General features: G+C 42.5%; 2 protein-coding genes and 1 long non-coding RNA gene across 3 annotated transcripts in view; 2 read left to right on the forward strand and 1 right to left on the reverse strand.

Moving 5' to 3' along the window:
- The window catches only part of LOC147102943 (uncharacterized), a 29,899-nt gene extending 27,631 nt beyond the window's left edge, over nt 1-2,268 (forward strand). Inside the window, exon 3 of the long non-coding RNA XR_015073158.1 lies at nt 1,848-2,268. This is a non-coding gene — a long non-coding RNA (uncharacterized LOC147102943). The remainder of the gene's footprint in view (nt 1-1,847) is intronic.
- LOC147102942 (cytoplasmic phosphatidylinositol transfer protein 1-like) overlaps nt 1-16,592 on the reverse strand; it is a 459,229-nt gene extending 442,637 nt beyond the window's left edge. Inside the window, exons 1-2 of the mRNA XM_085963916.1 lie at nt 16,473-16,592; nt 9,811-10,519 (exon numbers count right to left, since the gene is read on the reverse strand). Coding sequence (XP_085820042.1) covers nt 9,811-9,858 — 48 coding nt within the window. The 5' untranslated portion in view covers nt 9,859-10,519; nt 16,473-16,592. The remainder of the gene's footprint in view (nt 1-9,810; nt 10,520-16,472) is intronic.
- Nucleotides 16,593-16,690: 98 nt separating this feature from the next.
- Nucleotides 16,691-19,878, forward strand: part of psmd12 (proteasome 26S subunit, non-ATPase 12) — a 35,496-nt gene continuing 32,308 nt past the window's right edge. Inside the window, exon 1 of the mRNA XM_085963915.1 lies at nt 16,691-16,935. Coding sequence (XP_085820041.1) covers nt 16,831-16,935 — 105 coding nt within the window. The 5' untranslated portion in view covers nt 16,691-16,830. The remainder of the gene's footprint in view (nt 16,936-19,878) is intronic.

Consider the following 19,878-nt stretch of genomic DNA (forward strand, 5'->3'; position numbering starts at 1 on the left):
CACTGAGGCCAGTTGTAAACTGTTTTGAAAAATTAAACATCTACCCTGTCTTGCCTTAATACACTCATCTCAAGTTGCACATACAGATTTCTGAGTTCTTCATTATGTCGGATGTGATTTTTGCTTTTAACAGATGAGGATTCAGGACTTTCTTGAAATCAATGTAATGAAAACATCGGGTTGGTTCTATAATGGGTGAGCGATCCACTCCACCAGAAGCAGTGAAGCCAAAATTTTACCTTAATACATTACAGCTGTAGAAAAATGACAGATAAATGATTTTTTAGCCTTACTGCTAGGTCTAATATCGGACTTGATTTTAAAAACAAGTAACAAGTTTCCTGATGGCTCAGCCAATTTATCCATGGAGTAACTTGGATGGTCCCAAGTTCGGTCTCTGGTTTTTACTATGGGCTGGATTTTACCAGCCCTGAGGAGGCGGGCTTAGAGGTGGGACTGCTGGCAAAATCAAAAAGAATGGGAGCAGGTCCCGAACCCGCTCCCAACCCGCCTTCAACCAATCTTCCCGGGAGTCGGGTCCCCGATTTGCGCAGGGACCAGACTCCTAGCGGCGGGAAGAGGATTATAGCCACTTAACCGCCTGTTAACAAGCAGTTAAGAGTCTTTTTCCCATTTTGTGACTTCTGCTGCAGGCTTCCAGACGTCGGGAAACCCCACCAGGGTAAGTGAGGCGTGCTGTGGGTCTGTTGTAATGTTTGTGTATAGATGACAGCTGCAGAAGTGGTGTGAAGGATCCAATGGGACACTGGTGAGTATCAGAGGTAAGGAAATGTTGGGAAAGTCATTTTTAATGTGTTTAGATTTTTCTGTCGGTGACCAGCTTTAAAGTATTTGTGTGGCCTCACCTCATTGGGAGAAGTGATAGATCGCTTCTGTACCCTCACCTGCAGCTGCCATCTGTTTTATCCTAAGGAGAGAGTCATTGGAGAGCCTGGAAGCAAGGGCTCACCTTTGTACAGTGATTGTCAGTGTTTGACAGCACCTCAATGCTGTCAAACACTGTCAAATCATCTGCCAAAAATAGATGATTCATGTCCCTTTAAGAAAACCGGCAGATGAAGTGTCATCAACTGACGTCATCTGACACCGGCTTTCCCTTAACTGGCCTGCAAGCACGCAGGGTGGGCTTAACAAGGCCAATCAGGGGAAAATAGCATCTGTGCATCGGACGTCGCTGGGGGCAGGACTAGAACCCGGAAGGCAGCAGTCCCGTCCCCAACTCGTCTCGGTAAGTAAAATCCAGCCCGAACTGTTCTTAACTAGAGCAGTGATAAAGGTGCTAGAATTGGTGTCAGTAACAACTAGTTAAGAAATCATCCAGGGTTCCTGCTGCTGCTGGTTATCCCCTGCCAAAAGTGCATAGGTGTAGACAGCACATTAGATGGTTAAGGCTTGGGTGCAGTCAAACAGCCAGTCCGCATTCACTGTCAAGCCTCATAGACGTATTCAAAAGTATGTTTCATTATAAATGGACATAGAAAATCCTTGTTTGTACTATGTTAACCAAACCCAGTATGGCAATATACTACAGTGTTGCAGAAATCCTTATACTACCAAACCTACGCCACCTTAACTGACATTATGAGCAGGCCTTCCAAATAGTTGGCGTAGAAATGATTGAGGAAGTGGGGAAAGAGATTTATGCCAGCCTGAAATGGTAAGGCCTCACCTAAACTTTCTCTTCTCTCCAGCACGTTACACTCAGTAATTAAGGGGCTGCGATGTCTGCCCCTCTGCAGCAAGAAGCAGTATTGGCCTTGCTACTATGTGCATAGTTGTTGGCTGTATACCTGATACCAATGTGTGTTCCCTCTTCTTTGGGTTAGGATTGCCCAAGATGAAGATGCTGGCATCAGGGATGAGCAAGAAGTAGCCCCATCACATGAGCAACAGCAGAAAAACATCCACTTTAGGAGAAATCGGATAGCGAGATTCAGGAGGAAGCCTCTGGTGAAGCAACAATAACCAATGAGGAGGAGACAAGTGGAGGTGGTAACAGACATGCAGCAACAGGAAGGGGGGCGGGTTAGGGCCAGATGTGCAGGTACTTTGGGACCCACGGATTTGTAGCTAACATAGGTTTGCATACTAAGCTGCACTGATTAATCAACAGAAGCTCTTCATTAAAGAGTCGGAAATTCAAGCACTAATATTAAATTGAAAAATACAGCCTGCACTATGTTTTCATGTGACTTCATATATTAAAATCTGTTCAGCTTCCTGAAAAGGCTTTGAGCTTTAAGTAAATTGTGTAGATTTTATTTTTAACACACCCTTTTAGACTTAAGGGGGGCTAAATTCGGTTGATTTGTGCCTCCTGTTAGCGCCCTAGAGGGCGCTAACGGGGCGCAAATCAACTAGCGCCTGGGCATGGAGCTGCCAACGCCTCTCGCGAAATTCAGCGGGTGGTTAGCGGCGGCACGGTGATGATGTCATCGCCGTGTGCAGCGACCCGCTCGCACCCCAGCTGTAATATTGGGTGGCACCCCCCGACTTACCACCGGACACTATGTCCACCGGGGTGAGAGGGGCCTACCTGCAGCCGGGGCGGCGCTAGTTAAAGGGGAGGTAGCGGGCGGCCATTTTTGTTGCTGACCATGTGCCAGCACCTGCCCTGTTGTTGTCACTGGCCCCCGTGAAGTCCCCCCGCGGGGTGCCGGTTGCTCTCCGTGAGCCCGAGTGCCGTGCTCGTTTGCCGGCACTCCCGATCCCTGGTGGCCCAGCTGGGCGCCGGGATGTGCTGCGCCAGGCCCCTCCCCTTTACTAAGGGGAGGAAGGCCTGGAGTACCACAGCCCACGTGCCGCTGCACGTGGCGCTTCGGCACGTAGCGCCGCGATATTGGCTCGCCCATCGTCCCTCTCGGAGCGCTACCTGGGAAAATCAGCCGTGGGGGCGCTAACTTTTTCAGGGCGCTAATGGTACTACCCAATTTTTACCCCAAAGTATTTTAATTATTTTTTTTAATGAATGTAGATGACCATTGGCACAGCTGCGATTAAAAGCGGGGATGTGCAAGAGGCCAGAATTAGAGGAGCACAGAGACCTCGAAGTGTTGTAGGGCTGGAGGAGGTTACAGAGATAGTGATTGGTGAGGCCATGGAGGGATTTGAAGACAAGAATGATCATTTTAAAATTGAGCCATTGCCGGACCGGGAGCCAGGGAAGCCAACAAGCACAGGGGTGATGGGTGCTTTCAGAATCTTCAGAGCTCCTTGCATGGAATGGAAGAGAACATTCAGCAGTGCTCCAATATTTGTGCATGTATGCAAAAGCTTTAGGGAATCAGCAGGGTACCATGGAGGGAGTGGTAACTTCAAGGCAACCTGAGGGCAAATCCCTAAGGACAGAGGGCCTGAATGCTGATGCAGTATTGCTCACCAACACATTGTCTACTGCTATTTAGACCTTGGGCTCCAATTTACAGAATGTTCTCACGTCTGGTCACCAGAGAGGATTTAATGGCAGCCATGGATCTATCACCACATATATCTTTGGTCATCTGCAAGGGGCAGCCAGCAGCAGGGTCATGACAGGAGGAGACACGAATGAGGACAACCACCCTGAGTGGTGACCCATCTTCCCCAGCCAGCCAACTCCTTCACAAGGACTACAAAAGAGCTATTTAGGGGGAGAAGCAAACACCAATACAGATGCCAAGGTTCTGGCAGTAATGGCAGAATCATCTCATGACCCAGGAGAAACAACTTGCATTCGTATAGCGCCTTTAACATAGTAAAACGTCCCAAGGCGCTTCACAGGAGCAATGATCAAACAAAATTTGACACCGAGCCACATAAGGAGATATTAGGTCAGATGACCAAAAGGGTATTATGTAATGAGAAAGGATTCATTAGCAATCTTGTTGTGCGAGGCCCCTTGGGGTGGAGCGATCATAATATGATAGAATTCTTCATTTAAGATGGAGAGTGAAGTATTTGACTCAGAGACTAGGGTCCTGAATTTAAATAAAGGAAACTACAATGGTATGAGGCGCGAGTTGGCTTGGATGGATTGGGGAACGTTACTTAAAGGGTTGATGGTGGATAGGCAATGGCAAACATTTAAAGATCACATGGATGAACTACAGAATTTATTCATCCCTGTCTGGCATAAAAATAAAACAAAAAAGGTGACTCAACCGTGGCTAACAAGGGAAATTAGGGATAGCATAAGATCCAAGGACATATAAATTGGCCAGAAAAAGCAGCAAACCTGAGGATTGGGAGCAGTTTAGGATTCAGCAAAGGAGGACAAAGGGATTAATTAAGTGGGGGAAAACAGAGTATGAGAGTAAGCTTACAGGGAACATAAAAACTGACTGTAAAAGCTTCTATAGATATGTGAAAAGAAAAAGATTGTTGAAGTCAAGTGTCGGTCCCTTGCAGTCAGAATCAGGGGAATTTATAATGGGGAACAAAGAAATGGCAGACCAATTAAATACATACTTTGGTTCTGTCTTCACAAAGGAGGACACAAATAACCTCCCAGAGATGTCAGGGAACATAGGGTCGAATGAGAGGGAGGAACTGAATGAAATCAGTATTTGTAGGGAAATGGTGTTGGGGAAATTGACGGGATTGAAGGCCGATAAATCCTCAGGGCCTGATAATCTACATCCTAGGGTATTTAAGGAAGTGGCCCTAGAAATAGTAGATGCATTGCTGGTCATCTTCCAAAATTCTATAGACTCTGGAACAGTTCCCATGGATTGGAGAGTAGCTAATGTTACCCCACTATTCAAAAAAGGTGGTAGAGAGAAAACGGGGAATTATAGACTGGTAGTGGGGAAAATACTAGAGTCAATTATAAAAGATGTAATAGCAGAGCACTTGGAAAACAGTGACAGGATCAGACAAAGTCAACATGGATTTACAAAAGGTAAATCGTGCTTGACTAATCTACTGGAATTTTTTGAGGATGTAACTGGTAAAAGAGATAAGGGAGAACCAGTGGATGTGGTGTATTTGGACTTTCAGAAGGCTTTCGATAAGGTCCCGCATAAGAGATTAGCGTGTAAAGTTAAAGCATATGGGATTGGAGGTAAGAAACTGACTTGGATAGAGAACTGGTTGGCAGACAGGAAGCAAAGAGTTGGAATAAACGGGTCTTTTTCCGAGTGGCAGGCAGTGACTAGTGGGGTACCGCAGGGATCGGTGCTAGGACCCCAGCTATTCACAATATATATTAATGATCTAGACGAGGGAACTAGATGTAATATCTCCAAGTTTGCAGACGACACAAAGCTGGGTGGGCGTGTGTACAGTGAGGAGGATGCCGAGAAACTCCAATATGATTTGGACAGGTTGGGTGATTGGGCAGATGCATGGCAGATGCAGTATAATGTGGATAAATGCGAGGTTATCCACTTTGGTGGCAAAATCAGGAAGGCAGATTATTATCTGAACGGCAATAGATTGGGAGAAGGGGAAGTGCAACGAGACCTGGGTGTCCTTGTGCACCAGTCGCTGAAGGTAAGCATGCAGGTGCAGCAGGCGGTTAAGAAGGCAAATGGTATGTTGGCCTTCATAGCGAGAGGATTCAAGTACAGGAGCAAGGATGTCTTGCTGCAGTTGTACAGGACCTTGGTGAGACCACACCTTGAGTATTGTGTGCAGTTTTGGTTGCCTCATCTGAGGAAGGATGTTCTTGCCATGGAGGGAGTGCAGCGAAGATTCACCAGACTGATATCTGGAATGGCAGGAATGATGTATGAGGAGAGATTGGGTCGATTGGGCTTATAATCGCTGGAGTTTAGAAGAATGAGAGGGGATCTCATTGAAACTTATAAAATTCTAACAGGACTAGACAGACTAGATGCAGGAAGGATGTTCCCGATGACGGGGGAGTCCAAAACCAGGGGTCACAGTCTAAAGATAAGGGGTAAGCCATTTAGGACTGAGATGAGGAGGAATTTCTTCACCCAGAGAGTGGTGAACCTGTGGAATTCTCTACCACACAAGGCAGTTGAGGCCAATTCATTAAATATATTCAAGAAGGAGTTAGATATATTTCTTAAGGCTAAAGGGATCAAGGGATATGGGGAGAAAGCAGGGACAGGGTACTGAATTTGGATGATCAGCCATGATCTCATTAAATGGCGGAGCAGGCTCGAGGGGCCGAATGGCCTACTGCTGCTCCTATCTTCTATGTTTCTAAAAGCTTTGTCAAAGAGGTAGGTTTTAAGGAGCGTTTTAAAAAAGTAGTGAAGTGGAGAGGCTTCGGGAGGAATTGCAGATCTTTGGGCCTAGGCAGCCGAAGGCACAGCCGCCAATGGTAGAGCAATTAAAATGGGGGATCCGCAAGAGGCCAGAATTGGAGAAGCTCTGAGATCTCGGAGGTTTGTAGGACTGGAGGAGGTTACACAGATAGGGAGGGAAGTCGCCGTGGAGGGAATTGAAAACATGGATGAGAACTTTAAAATTGAGGCGTTGCTGGACCGGGAGCCAATGTAGGTCAGCAAGCACAGGGGTGACGGGTGAATGGGTCTTTGTGTGAGTTAGGATACAGGCAGCAGAGTTTTGGATGAGCTCAAGTTTATAGAGGGTGGAAGTTTGGAGGCCAGCCGGGAGAGTGTTGGAATAGTCAAGTCTAGAGGTAACAAAGGCCTGGATGAGGGTTTCAGCAGTAGTTGAGCTAAGGCGGGGCAGAGTTGGCGATGTTAGGGAGGTGGAAGTAGGCAGTCTTGGTGATGGCGCGGATATGTGGTCGGAAGCTCGTCTCGGGGTCAAAAACGGCACCAACGGTCTGGTTCAGCTTCAGACAGTTGCCAAAGAGAGGGATAGAGTCAGTGGAAAGGGAACGGAGTTTGTGGCCAAAGACAATGGTTTTGGTCTTCCCAATATTTCATTGGAGGAAATTTCTGCTCATCCAGTACTGGATGTCGGACAAGCAGTCTGACAATTTAGAGACAGTGGAGGAGTCGAGAAAGGTGGCGATAAGATGACAGTTGATACATTCTCATGTCTATACAGTTGGGCCCCACCTGATCTATCCAGGCATCAGTAGCACTGCTTTAACATATTTAGTGTATGTTCCACCAGAACCTAGGTGGAGGCATAAGCTTCACTGTATTTTCACTCCACCTTGTTATGCGGGTTCCTGACTGATATTAATAGCCAGGCAGCAAGAGGTATCCATAGTCCTCCGGTAGCCATCCATTCATTCTACCTGATCCTTGAAATCGTGGTGGCACTGCGAACTTTCGCAAGATGAAAGCATCATGATTTCTGCCACAGTGTCTTGAAGTCACTTGAATTATTCTGTTGTGGTGGTCCAGTGATCAAATGGAATCCTTTGTAATTCAAATATACCCCAAGGTTGTTATTAGGCACTCTGATGGCTACATGGGTGCCAATGAAATCTTGCATTTCTGAGAACCCAGCCATCTGGTATAAGTGCTGTGCCCTCTTGAGTTGTTCCTTTCCTTCCGTGGGGAAAGTGACACACACATTGCCCCAGCAAACAAGGTTTCAGTCACCTTCCTGATGAACTGTTGTACAGATTTCTGACTGATCTGGCATAAAAGTTCAGTGTGGTACTACTTTGACCATAACAGGCAAGATGTAATCTGCAGCTCAGACTTCAGTGGACAACACAACTCAATGACAGCCTCCCTGCTGAAACAGAAATTGGAATGGGTCTCTGAGACATGCCCAAGTCGTTGTGCTTGGATCAGGATGTGTAATTTCTGGACCACCTGCGGATGGGCACTAGAAACCCGAGGTTCAGGCAAACCTGCCTTTCCTCCCTCTGCAAGTATTTCTTTCCTCCTCTAAATCCACGACAGCCAATGGCAGGCCCAATGGAATATCCATGCTAAGTGCTGAACTTGCAGCTGCAGGGGGCAAATGGTTGCAGCAAGAATGCTGCTGTAGAAATGTGCAAAGAAATGCTGAATTGCAGGAAAATAGTGCTAAGCAATAAAAAAAACACTAGTTGTAATACACAAAGTTCAGTTTTGCAAGTGAAAAACAGCAGTCACAATCCAAGTTTCAAAAATACAGTTATATGCTGGAGCTCTGGATTGAACAACTTGGAGGCCTCCTGGTGCTCATTTTATGTGGGCACTCAATGAATTAGGAGCTGTTTTACAAAGGACTATGGGGAATTTGTCATGGGACCAATTTAAATAATCTTGTTGGGTGTACAGTAATAAGGCAACACACATACATAATGGTGCCACAACAACTGAATAACCTCTTCTGCAGCAGTGACAGTTCAGCACCATGTACGCTGAGGCCCATCAGCCTGATTCGGCATGCCTTACACACTGCCAGTGAAGGGCTGCTCCCAAGCGGACCATTGGGAATCAACCTTTATAGCTCTGTGCACAATCAATTCCTTTTCTACAATATTCAAGAAAGTTTAACACGGTTTTCTTTCCTTTCAGAGACTAATTTTATTGTTTATATGCTCTACCACAAAACAAATGGAAATATTGCCCTTACATAATGTCTCACATAATCTACTTTATGCGTGTGTATTTACAAAGCACACACAGAAACAAAGATTATGCAAAAAAAGTCATCAAACTGGACTGGTTACCATTCTGTTCACATACCTCATCACTTCAAGTTACTAATCCTCTGAATTCTTCAATATTCATTATTAAAACCTTGAACACCTTTTGCAATACAGAGGTCATGACTTGGCACGGTGCTGCACTATTAGATCTCAACAAACCTAATTCAATGTTTTCCCTTAACCTGTTACATGCCGATTTGCACATCACACAGATCTGTATAAACTGTTGCTAATATACTGCTCAGTTCTTTATTTGGATTAGAGACATCCTAAGTATTTGCATCTTTCACATTTTTCGAAGAATGGCTGAATGTGTGTATCACGGAGGACTGACCCTGCTTTGTTCTTTTAATACAAAAAACAGGGCAGTAACATTTAAAATGAGTTGACGGAACTCGAAAAAGTTCACAGTATTTTTTACTAGAATAAAGGCTAATTCTAATGAAACATTCTAAACTTATTTTATTCGAAAACTTAGAAGGGGGAAATAAAACCAAGGTTGATGTTAATTTTTGTAGCGTGCAGTGGCTCCACTTGAGCTTGTAATGTTTGAGACCAACAGGGTAAACAAGAAGAGTTTCACTCCAGCGCCATCTGGTGCCAGTCGTGGATGGATGAATGCATTATACTACACGATAAGCGTATTCGCATTTTTATGTTTACCATGCGCTATTCGAACAATAAAAGATGACCTTGTTTTTAATGCAGTTCAAGCTATGCAGTTAAGCGCCATACCGTACAGTAATAATTCAGTAGTCGTGTAGGAAGGATAGGAAACCGTATTCAATTGGAAAATCTAAACAAAGGCACCCTGCATACCAAAAAACCGCCTTTGGTGTAAGCAGCTCGTCCTACTCACTCCCTCAGCGGCGTCTTATATCTCGCCAGCTACTACTTTCACCGATTTTCCTCAACTTATTTGTTTCTTTTCAAATGAAGACATTGTTAAATAGTAGTACTTCCAGTAAGGCGGGGAAGCTTTCTATTGTGTTCAAGACGCAACCCCGTGGTCGGTGCACAGCGCAGTCAGATGGTTTCTGCTATATGCGATAGCAATGCTTTACAATACATACGTGTATAAACCGAAACAAATGCATCGTTTCCTAATTCTAATAAGCGACCGGAAACGTGCTCAAATCCACGCAATTAAACCGTTATCCAGGTCAAATACTATGTGAAAATAAAATAATAACCGAATGTGGCTGCAATTTCACACATGTATTTTTTAGACCACATTAAATATTTACCATGTCAGCTATACTTACCTCCTCTACTGTCAGGGGCATGCAAATCCTGAACTCCTTCACCAACATAGTCCTTCCTCGAGAGACTCCTTCTTTCCCTCCCTCGAAACTCGTAATATTACTCAGGGGTTACTGTAGTTGGAACAGAGTCACTGCACCGCAAATGTGGTGAAACAAATCAGCCGTTAGCTTCTGAAGGTTCATGCATCAAAACACAATCGAGTCGAGTCTTTGCTATCTTTCTTTCAGATCTTGTTTCAAGTTCAGATCATGTGAAGGCAGAGAGTGGGAATGCACTGAAACAGCTCCTTTCCGAGCATTACGCGTAATTGTATGTTGTTTGAGGGGGGGGAAACAAGGAAGAGGGCACTTTCATTCCTACAGAGCCATTGGCAAGACAACCTTACGGATGCATTAGCCCAGCAAAACGTGAATGCGTTAACCTCACACTTCACGATACAGCAGGACTTCTTGTTCCTTCAGTCTTTCCTTCCCTAGATAAAAGCAAACTCGGCTTATTTCCTGTTTCGGGAGCTCTGAACGGCTGGGTATCTCCCTCGCACAATCAGCGAATCAGCCTGGCTTTTACACCAGCTCTCCTCGCAGATCTTGATGGGTATTATGTATCCGATGACTGTAACAGTTGTAGCTTCTGCACAACTCCCCGCAGTTTCGTTCAGTGACGGCAGCAGGAAGGATATTGACTCCGTCCAATAGGAAATAAACTAGTCTGGAATGTGGAGAATTCAAACAAAAGATCATGTCATTGATACAAAGCGATTTCTAAATTGTTATTTTTCCATATGGGAATAGTTTGTTCAATCATACAAGCATTTAACTTTTTTTTAAATTCTGGTTCCTAATGTTATTAACGTTTTCAGATCTGGGTTGGTTCAATAGATTTTTTAATGTACATTAAATACATGAATAGTAATCCGTCTGTCATGGGTCAAAACAAGGTTATTATTAATACATATTAATTAATTAGTATCAATGTTATTAATTGCTGTGCACTTGTTAAAAAGAAAATTTGATGCTGATCTATAATTTTTCTTTCATCTGACTTTACAAATACTGCATCTTGAACCATTTGTTTGGGCTAAGTACTGCTAAAATACCTTAGCAGAAACTAATCTGACTCTGAGCACCTTAAAGGGTTTTTGTTATCCTGCCAATTGGTTAGGGCATTTGTGTTCCTCCTGGAACAACCTAAGCAGTTTCCAATAGCAATCCATCTCTGCTGTCACATACAAACCAGGAGTGCATACCAATAGGATTCATGATCAAACTGATAATCAGGATGTTTACTGATAACTGTTTTCTTACTTTGACAAGAATTTTACTTCTTCAATAAAATGGATGCTAATTACTGTAAAAGCATACATTTTCAAATATACCTTATTACTGTGGTCTGTGAAGCTATTGTGCATCACCAATGGAACAGTGCATCTACCTTGCAGCTATGCTCCTCTATTACTGCAGAATCAAGAACCAAACACACATCAGTCCCCAAACGTCAGTACCATTCTCCCTGGCACCATCACAACAACCTCCCTGGTCTGAAAAACACTGTCCTCTAGATTTATGCATTTGGTCCCAAAACAAACTTGCTTCCAAGTAATCCAACATACTCTGGCTTCCAATAGTTATGTACTAACTGCTGAACTCCAGTAACCCAATTTGCTTTACATTGTTCTCCTCCTCCAATTGACACTGGTCTCCTAAACTCAATCATTCTTGTCCCTTAATCTTTCTCTCGTACACGTAAACACACACACCTATACCCACATTCCAACACAATAGTCACCATACATATATAAGCCCTTTAAATTACACAACACCCCACCCTCACATCTACAGCAAACTCCATCGTCTTGGCCCTGTCACACATAGGCATACACATGCTCTTCCCTCTTCAACACACTAACTGCTCATTTAGTTTACTCTGGTTTTGAATAGCAACATCTCTAAAATTAATCTAAACACTAAGCTTTCATGATCTTCACACCACAACATAGGTAGTCAAATTATGGTACTCCAGAAATGTGGCCAACCCCCAAGCATATCACATGTTATGCAAAACACAACTACAAAATCCTCAGTCTCCTCTGGAACAATTAGTCTATTAGTTATTTAAAATGTTATGAGTTGTTTTGGGGGGGGGTGGAATCATAGTAACAACATATACAACTTCGAAGCAGTATTGTTGACAAAAATCACATAACATGGACCATATAAATATTCAGTACAGTATCACTCAGTTGTGCTGCTCCTCTTAATTTACTCTCCTGTTCTTTCAAAGCTCCGAGTACACTATCCTACAGACTATTCCAAATCTCTGTGGAAGTTAAAGCTTACTGCATTCTCTCCTAATTAACTTATTCTTTCCCAGCACCTCATTCTTTCCTTTCTTCTACAATCTTCAAGCTTTTAAAGCACAAAATTGGCATCACTAAAAAACTATTTCCTGATTGACTTTATGTTCTTCGACTATATTCAATCTTGGTGGTGTTCTGTATTGTGAACTTTGTTCTTTCATCTTGGTTTCTCAATAAAGAAGCTATGTGTGTGCTTCCTGTCATGTATCTCATATATCACTGCAACACAGAAATGTTATGACATACATTTTCCATAAAGTTAGGCTGCCTTAGTTTCTTTCAAATATTTTAACTTCTATTATTTCTACCATCTCAACAGCAAACTATCTTTATTAAGGATCATTTAAGAAACTGTGGTATTTTAAAGCTGCTATGTTCTTTCTTGCATAATGTTCCAGTCAATTTCATGCATTCAAAAGCAACTCAACTTTTTCTGCCTATAGATGCTAATATTACTGCAGGTCCATTATGGTATATTCTCATCATATGAAAAGAAGGGCCATAAAAGACCATTATGTCCATTAATGTTCACCCTAAGCAACCTTGTGCAACGACCTCCTGAATCACTAGTAACTAAGAAAAGCAGGGGGGGTGCGGAAACTGGTCAATTCTGAAAATTCCTCTCTGACTCACTTAAGTAATCAAGCAGGCTGCAGGCCATAGTTGGCCATGATGCATCAGTAGACATATTTATCTGCCCCACTGTCCCAATATTCCTACGGACACAGAAATAGGATTATAAAGGATTGGGAATAAAATAAAACCAACACAAAGTGTACAAAGATATCAGCAGTGACACACATCTGCTGCAATTTCTGCAAAGATAATTTTGGACAGTTTCAAAAGGTCAATCTGTATAGAAAAACTTTTGTATGATAATTGCATCTTTAATATTTCTGATGGAAACAGATTACAACAAAACAAAAAGTTGCTCGAATTAGCAGCCATTTAAACTAACAGTCACGCTGCAATCATCTCACAATGATGTGTCTGCAACTAATTTGAACAGATTTTAGATAGGTTATTAGGTAGAGTTCCTCATTGTAGTTTATTTTCCATCAGGCTTGTTTCACCCAACTGGGGATATATTTACTGTTAGTAGACCACAGAAAGCTTGTAATCAACATCTTGCAACTCCAAACCAAACACGGGTAGACAAGGGAGGTGCGTTCGTGACTGGAGGTCAGAGATTTGCTTTGCCTATGATGGAAATGAATCTAAAGCCTCAGTAACTAACGAGCCTACTTCATAAAACAAAGAATTGGAAAACCTAACTTCTGTTTAAAAAAAATGTTGGTGTCAAATTTATGTCTTATACTAATCAATATAACAGCCATCCTGAGCACATAGCCTTCCATTAGTTGGTGAATTATAAGGGCAAGGTCTCCCCACACCCGTCTCCTTAAATGCCAAAAAGATAGTGACCCAATTGCGGGGCAGCTATCAGTACCACCACACAAATTTCTTCCCATTTTCCCTTCTGCTCTCTCTCAAATACATTGACTCTTTGTAGGTTTCTATTGTGCATGTGCTGGAAGCCCTTCATCACTTTGCCCAAGTGGCCATTCTTCATGTCTGAGCCTGGACAGTAAATGCTGCAATAGCACAGTGGTATCACAACCAAGCCCAATTCTCTCCTCACATGGTGTCCACATGCAGCTTTCGAGCAGGAGTTACTGAATAGTGAGAACTAGGAAAGCTCAGGCTGATATTTTCTATCCTTAACCCAGAGGCACTGTGGTCAATTATAGCACCAGAACGTAGAATCATTTAATTTTACAGCACAGCCATTACACTTCTGCTGGCTCTCTCCCTCCCTCTGTCTTATATATGTCAGAAAATAGAATCTGTCTCACAGATATCAGCCATGAGCATTGATATTTTCTAGCTGTCAACCACACAGGTGTCATCAGTCACTGCCTTCAGCAGTCATCTTTTTTTGAACATTGAACATTTGCCTGAACAAACACATACTCTCACCCTCTCCCCACTTTTCTCTTTCTGCTCACCCTCGCAGCTTAATACACTTTCTGCTACAGAACACAAAACACAAGGTACGTAATTAGAACAGTTGCCATTTTTTCACTTTTGCACACAGACACACATGGACACAGCATTTTTTTAAATATACTCAATATAAATTTTACTTCAATTAAGCTTTTGAAACTTGTCCTCTTGTTTTTCAAAATCATTTGAAGAAAAGCTACATGGCAAAAGTGTTAGTAGTTGAAGGAAAATATTGCATTGTGTAGATGACTGCATATTACTGATGCATCCTGGTAAATTAGGTACACTGCACATGTGCAGACTGCACAATTCACATTCAGCTCAGTGTCATAGTTTGGCAAAAATATCAAGCCATGTCCAATCTTTTCAGAGAAGCTGAGGCCTTCAAGTAAAAACTTTAATGAAGGCATTGAAAGACATAAAAGGCAATTCGATTGTGATAATGTGTAATGTGTTTTTATTCATTTTTGTTTTATTTAAATCCTTATTTTAGACATAGATACATCAGTTATTGAGGGGGAAAAAATCAGAAAGCATTGAGTGACTTTTGGGAACCCAGTGATCACATGACAATCAGAGTGACAAGTTTACATTGGCAAATCCCATTATAAATATGAACATTTGAATTTATAATGGGAAAAAGTTGGAACAAAAACATGACATCTGGACATCAATTAGCGCAGGCAGTGAGTGCGTGAGATGTAAAATTTTCACTAAGACATAGATATACCAGTCAATCTGTAGACAGAGCAGGTGATATGCAGCTCCTATATTATTTAATTAAAGCATTTTTTCCGAGATAGGTGCAGGTCCTGTTCTACTGATAGCATCTCAATAACCAACCAGTAAAAGAATACCATTCCTGCAAATACAACGTAATTAAGAGCATATATGAACATAAGAAAAAGTCAAGGATGAGTAAAAGTCATTAAACCCATCGAGTTTGTCAGTTAATCATTTGCACCATAAAGACCATAGTCGTTCGTGCCTAAAGTAATTGTTATGGCAAAAAAAATCTAAAAGCATCTCGGATCCCATGTCTCCCCAAATAAAAACAACCGCAGGTGATAAAGAATTTTGAGGCCGCAACACAGTACAGGATCTTTACACAATAACAGTCGCCTCACCAATTGCTTTTACCCCAGAATTATTTTATATCCATTTTAACACTAAAACTTCAATAAAACATATCCCTTAACCTGCTACACACCAATTTCTACTTCACGTAGATTTCCAACAAATAAAAGAAAAGCTCAAGGGAGTTCCTCGCACTTTGCCACAATCCTTCAAAGCCCAGGAGGGAGGGACAGACCAGCGAACGCCCTCAAAGTCAAGGTGGCTGCAGTGTGCACCATCTACAAGATGCACTGCAGTAACTTGCCACGGCTTCTTCGACAGCACCTCCCAAACCCGCGACCTCTACCACCTAGAAGGACAAGGGCAGCAGGTGCATGGGAACACCATCACCTCCAGGTTTCCCTCCAAGTCACACACCATCCTGACTTGGAAGTATATTGTCGTTCCTTCATCGTCGCTAGGTCAAAATCCTGGAACTCCCTCCCCAACGTTTCAGCTTGATGACCTTTCGTCAGAACTGGAGGAACAGCGCTTCATCTTTCAATTAGGCACTTTACAGCCTTCTGGGCTTAACATCGAGTTCAACAATTTCAGACCATAACCTGTGCCTGCCCCTATTTTCTTCAGATGGCAGCTGTTGATGATTCTGCCACTCCCATTTTGTAACTCATCTTTTGTTTCTTTACCTGTCCCATTACCATCTCCTTTTGCTTTCTCCAATCATACCTTTTGTTATTTAATCACTCCTTCCCAGGTTCTGACAAAAGGTCATCGAGCTGAAACTTTAACTCTGTTTCTCTCTCACTCCACAGATGCTGCCTGAACGGTCTGGCTCTAATTTTTAGACGATGCCCCCCTAGTCCCAACTGGCAGAATTAGTTTCTCTCTATCTACCCTATCTGTTCCCCTTAATATCTTGAAAACTTCGATCAGATCACCTTCTAAATTCCAGGGAATGCAACCCTAATTTGTGAAATCTCTCCTCCTAACTTAACCCTTGAAGTCCAGGTATCATTCTGGTAAACCTAGGCTGCACTCCCTGCAAAGCCAATATATCCTTCCTAAGGTGTGGTGCCCAGAACTGCTCACAGTACTCCAGGTGTGGTCTGATTCAGGGTTGTTGTACAGCTGAAGGGGGAAGCTTAGAATAATCTCATTCACGACGAAGAGTCATCATTTTTATTTTGTAAGAACTAATAGGTGAATTTTTTAAAAAGCGACCTTTGTTTTTTTTCGCACGAGTGGGGTCTTCGTCGTCTTCCACACCACACACGCGTGAGGGACACCTCGTCCTCCCGCCTCCCCAACGGTGGCTTTACAGTCTCGCGCGACGGCCGCCCGGCAAAACGCGCGCCAAAACCGAGCTGGCGCCAGCACGGCGGGCCACTTCCGGCGGCTGACGTCACCCGCCTGTTACTGGGTGACGCCGGCTCGAAGCGCAGCGATTGAGAGCGCTTGCGGCCTGTGCGTGACAGAGATTGTCCTCTTCCTTTCATTCAAAAAAAGAAAGAGCAGCAGATTGAGGAGGAGGAAGAGGAGGTTTTTAAAAAAAAAGAAATCAAAGTAAGAGGCGGCAACAATGGCTGACGGAACAGAACGAGCCGATGGCAAGATTGTGAAAATGGAGATGGATTATAGTGCCACTGTGGACCAGCAGCTGCCAGAGTGCGAAAAGATGGCTCAAGTAAGCGAGAAGCATTTTTTCCTCCCCTCATAAGTCACTGAGTCATGCGGCTCCATTGATCAGACTCGGCTAGGCCCCTTGCAGATGGTAGGCCGCAAACCTCGGACTGGCTTAGAAAAGTATACCGGGTCCGAAGGCCTTTTTTTGTTTCGGTGTTTCTTTTGACAGCTGTATGCAGATACAGGAAAACGTGGAAGCAGCCTGCTTTTTTTTTAAAAAAGCAATGGTGTGTGTTTATTGTTGCGAGAAGCTGCTGAAAGCGAAGTCAAAGCAAACATTTAACTTCTATGTGAAGTGTCCTGGGACGCGTTTTCTATGTTGTAGGGGCTTTTATAAATGCAAGTTGTTAATTGTATCTGATTTGCCATTTTAGTTGATTTGACCTGCAGAAATGTCAAAATATCAAGCTCCTAACAAACCTGTGATATGACGCATCTGCTCATGCAGCTTCGTGATCAATTAGACTGCTTTTGAAATGTTCAGTGTTGGAAATACACGAAGTGGATCTGTCATTCCATTAATCCCGCAAAAAAAAAGTGGTTTTCCTGTGCACGAAGTCTTGTCATTAATATTTTCCTAGCTTACATACTGTATGCACGAAGTCTTGTCCTTTAATATGTGATTTTACAATTTTAAAAACTTGGTGTTCTATTTATAGAAGGCCCTGTGTGCAAGATTAAAAAAAGGAATACAATTTATATACTACGAATGGATTGAGGTATTAACTTACGTAGAAATACAGATAAGTTACAACGTGGAAACTGGCCGTTTGTGTCAATGTTTACCCTCCATGCAAGGAAATAGGCTTAATCACATTTACACATCCTATTCCCATATCCTATCATCCCCTTTTTCTTCTTCCATCTATTTATTCATTCTAACTGAGTTGTCCTTGGGACAAAATTGCATATAAACTGACTGCATATATTCTTATTAACTAAATGTATATGATATTAAAAGGAGAACTTTCATTTTAATTTTACATGTACATTGACTTGGATTGGGAGGGGACTACTGCTCAATGCTACCAAACAACAGTTGAACTCTGAATGACCTTAGCATTTGTTTGTGGCCTAAAAGCTTTTTTCAAATTAGGCCAGTGTGACTAACTGACCCGAGCATTGATTTCCAGAAAGCAATCGGGAATTGACCTATACTTACTTATACATTGTGGTTTGCATGGTTTAAAGCTCCTGTCCTTGTAAAACAACATATTCTCTTGACTTATCATGAGAAGTACCACAAGAAATCTACTAATAAAATTTAAGAGATTGCAGACTTGTTTAGAAATTGTTCTTTGTACGGAGAAACCCAGAGTAAGTAAAGTCAATCTCATTATGGATGTCTGACATGGAATTGCAGTGAATTTATATCTTGGGACAATCTATTCATTTTTTGCGCCTGTGAATCAATCAATCTTCCTGTTCGATTTAGTAATGTAAAGGTTTTAGAAAGTGTAGTTTTGTGTGGCAATGTCAGAGTTCAGCATTAATGACAATTTTATCCAGGGCTTCTGTCTTTGTGAATACAGTCTATTTCTCTTCATTTGAAGTTGCTTAATTTTAATTATCCGTTAATTTGAAATGTAATTGTGGGAAAACAGTTCGCATTGAAAGTTTGTTGCTTAATTCAAATTAATGGTGAATTCAAATTCTCACCCTTGGCAACTGGGTCATGAGCAGTGAAATCTGCTGCTTAATTGTAAGTCAGCCTGTGTCAATCTGAGAAAAGCAGTTAACTTTCCTGTGCTATCCGACAGCATCTTACTAGAAAAGGCAAATTAATTCACCGAAGACTTTATTTCTGCATTGTGGGTCAGCCACTTCAAAAACCACAATGAAATTATCTCCAGATTCATACCTGGGGAGGCAGAGGACACTCCCACAGCAAGCGTTGAAAACAAAGTGCATGATAAAAGTTTCTGAAATGTTGTCTCTTGTCAGAAAGCATCTTTAATGCTTTTGAAACGAGCCTTTATTACAAGTTCTATCTAAGCAGGTCACTAGCTTTCAGCAAAAAATGTTCAGGTAGGGTAAAAAGCTAAGCAGCGAATTACCATTGTGATTTGCAATAGCATGATGGGGAAGGAGGGTGGGGAAGAGAAAGCTGTGGCTGATTGGGAATTCCAAACTTTCTTTCTCACCGCCCACCCCGACCCCATATTTTTGTGATGTTTCTGTAGGTTATGTGCAGAGGATCAACAAAAATGCATGAATAACTGGTGTTCTTTTGAGAAGAGACTGCATCAGTTTGACTGAAGTACGATATGACAATGCAGAAAACCTGCCTTGATAGTTGACAACTTTAGGACTTGTGGAGCTGAATTTAAGAAAAGAATCCATTGCCAACTGCTTTCAGTGCTGTAAATTCATCCCACCAGCAGAGGAAGCAGCTCCATGTGATGACGTCCTAGATCCCACACAGACACTCTGAAGCAATTATTGTGACTGCCAGCAAACATGAGTTTTGAATCCATTGTCAGTGTTGGTAAGGATGTCCTGATATCTGGATTGCTGACTGACATGTTGTGCAGGAGGCTGCTGCTGATAATGATATTGAGTGTGAAGTAGAGGGCCAAATAAATGGACCCAGTGAGCAGATGGAGGCAGGAGTAACAGCTCCCACCGTAGCCTTGCATAGCTCTGTGCAATTGCTGAGGAAGTGGCAGACAACTAAACCAGATGTCCTGATGGAACTTTGTTCCTGTAGTAAATACTTTTTAAATGACTGTGTTGTCAGCAGAAAGAAAACCACAACAGGACTATTTTGTGAAATAACTAATCCTTGTGCCACTTGTACAGTGTTCAAGTTTTGACAAGCATTTCAATAGTTGCTTTGATTTTTTTTTTAGTTTTGCTGTGCAGATTCATTAAAATTGCATAATTTGAGCTACTGGCTAATTTTTTTGATGAAGACAATTTAAAGTTAAAAGGAGTAGATTGT

This window comes from Somniosus microcephalus, chromosome 21 (genome assembly GCF_052327205.1).
Source record: "Somniosus microcephalus isolate GS21.2 chromosome 21, FLI_Smic_1.0, whole genome shotgun sequence".
Taxonomy (NCBI): domain Eukaryota; kingdom Metazoa; phylum Chordata; class Chondrichthyes; order Squaliformes; family Somniosidae; genus Somniosus; species Somniosus microcephalus.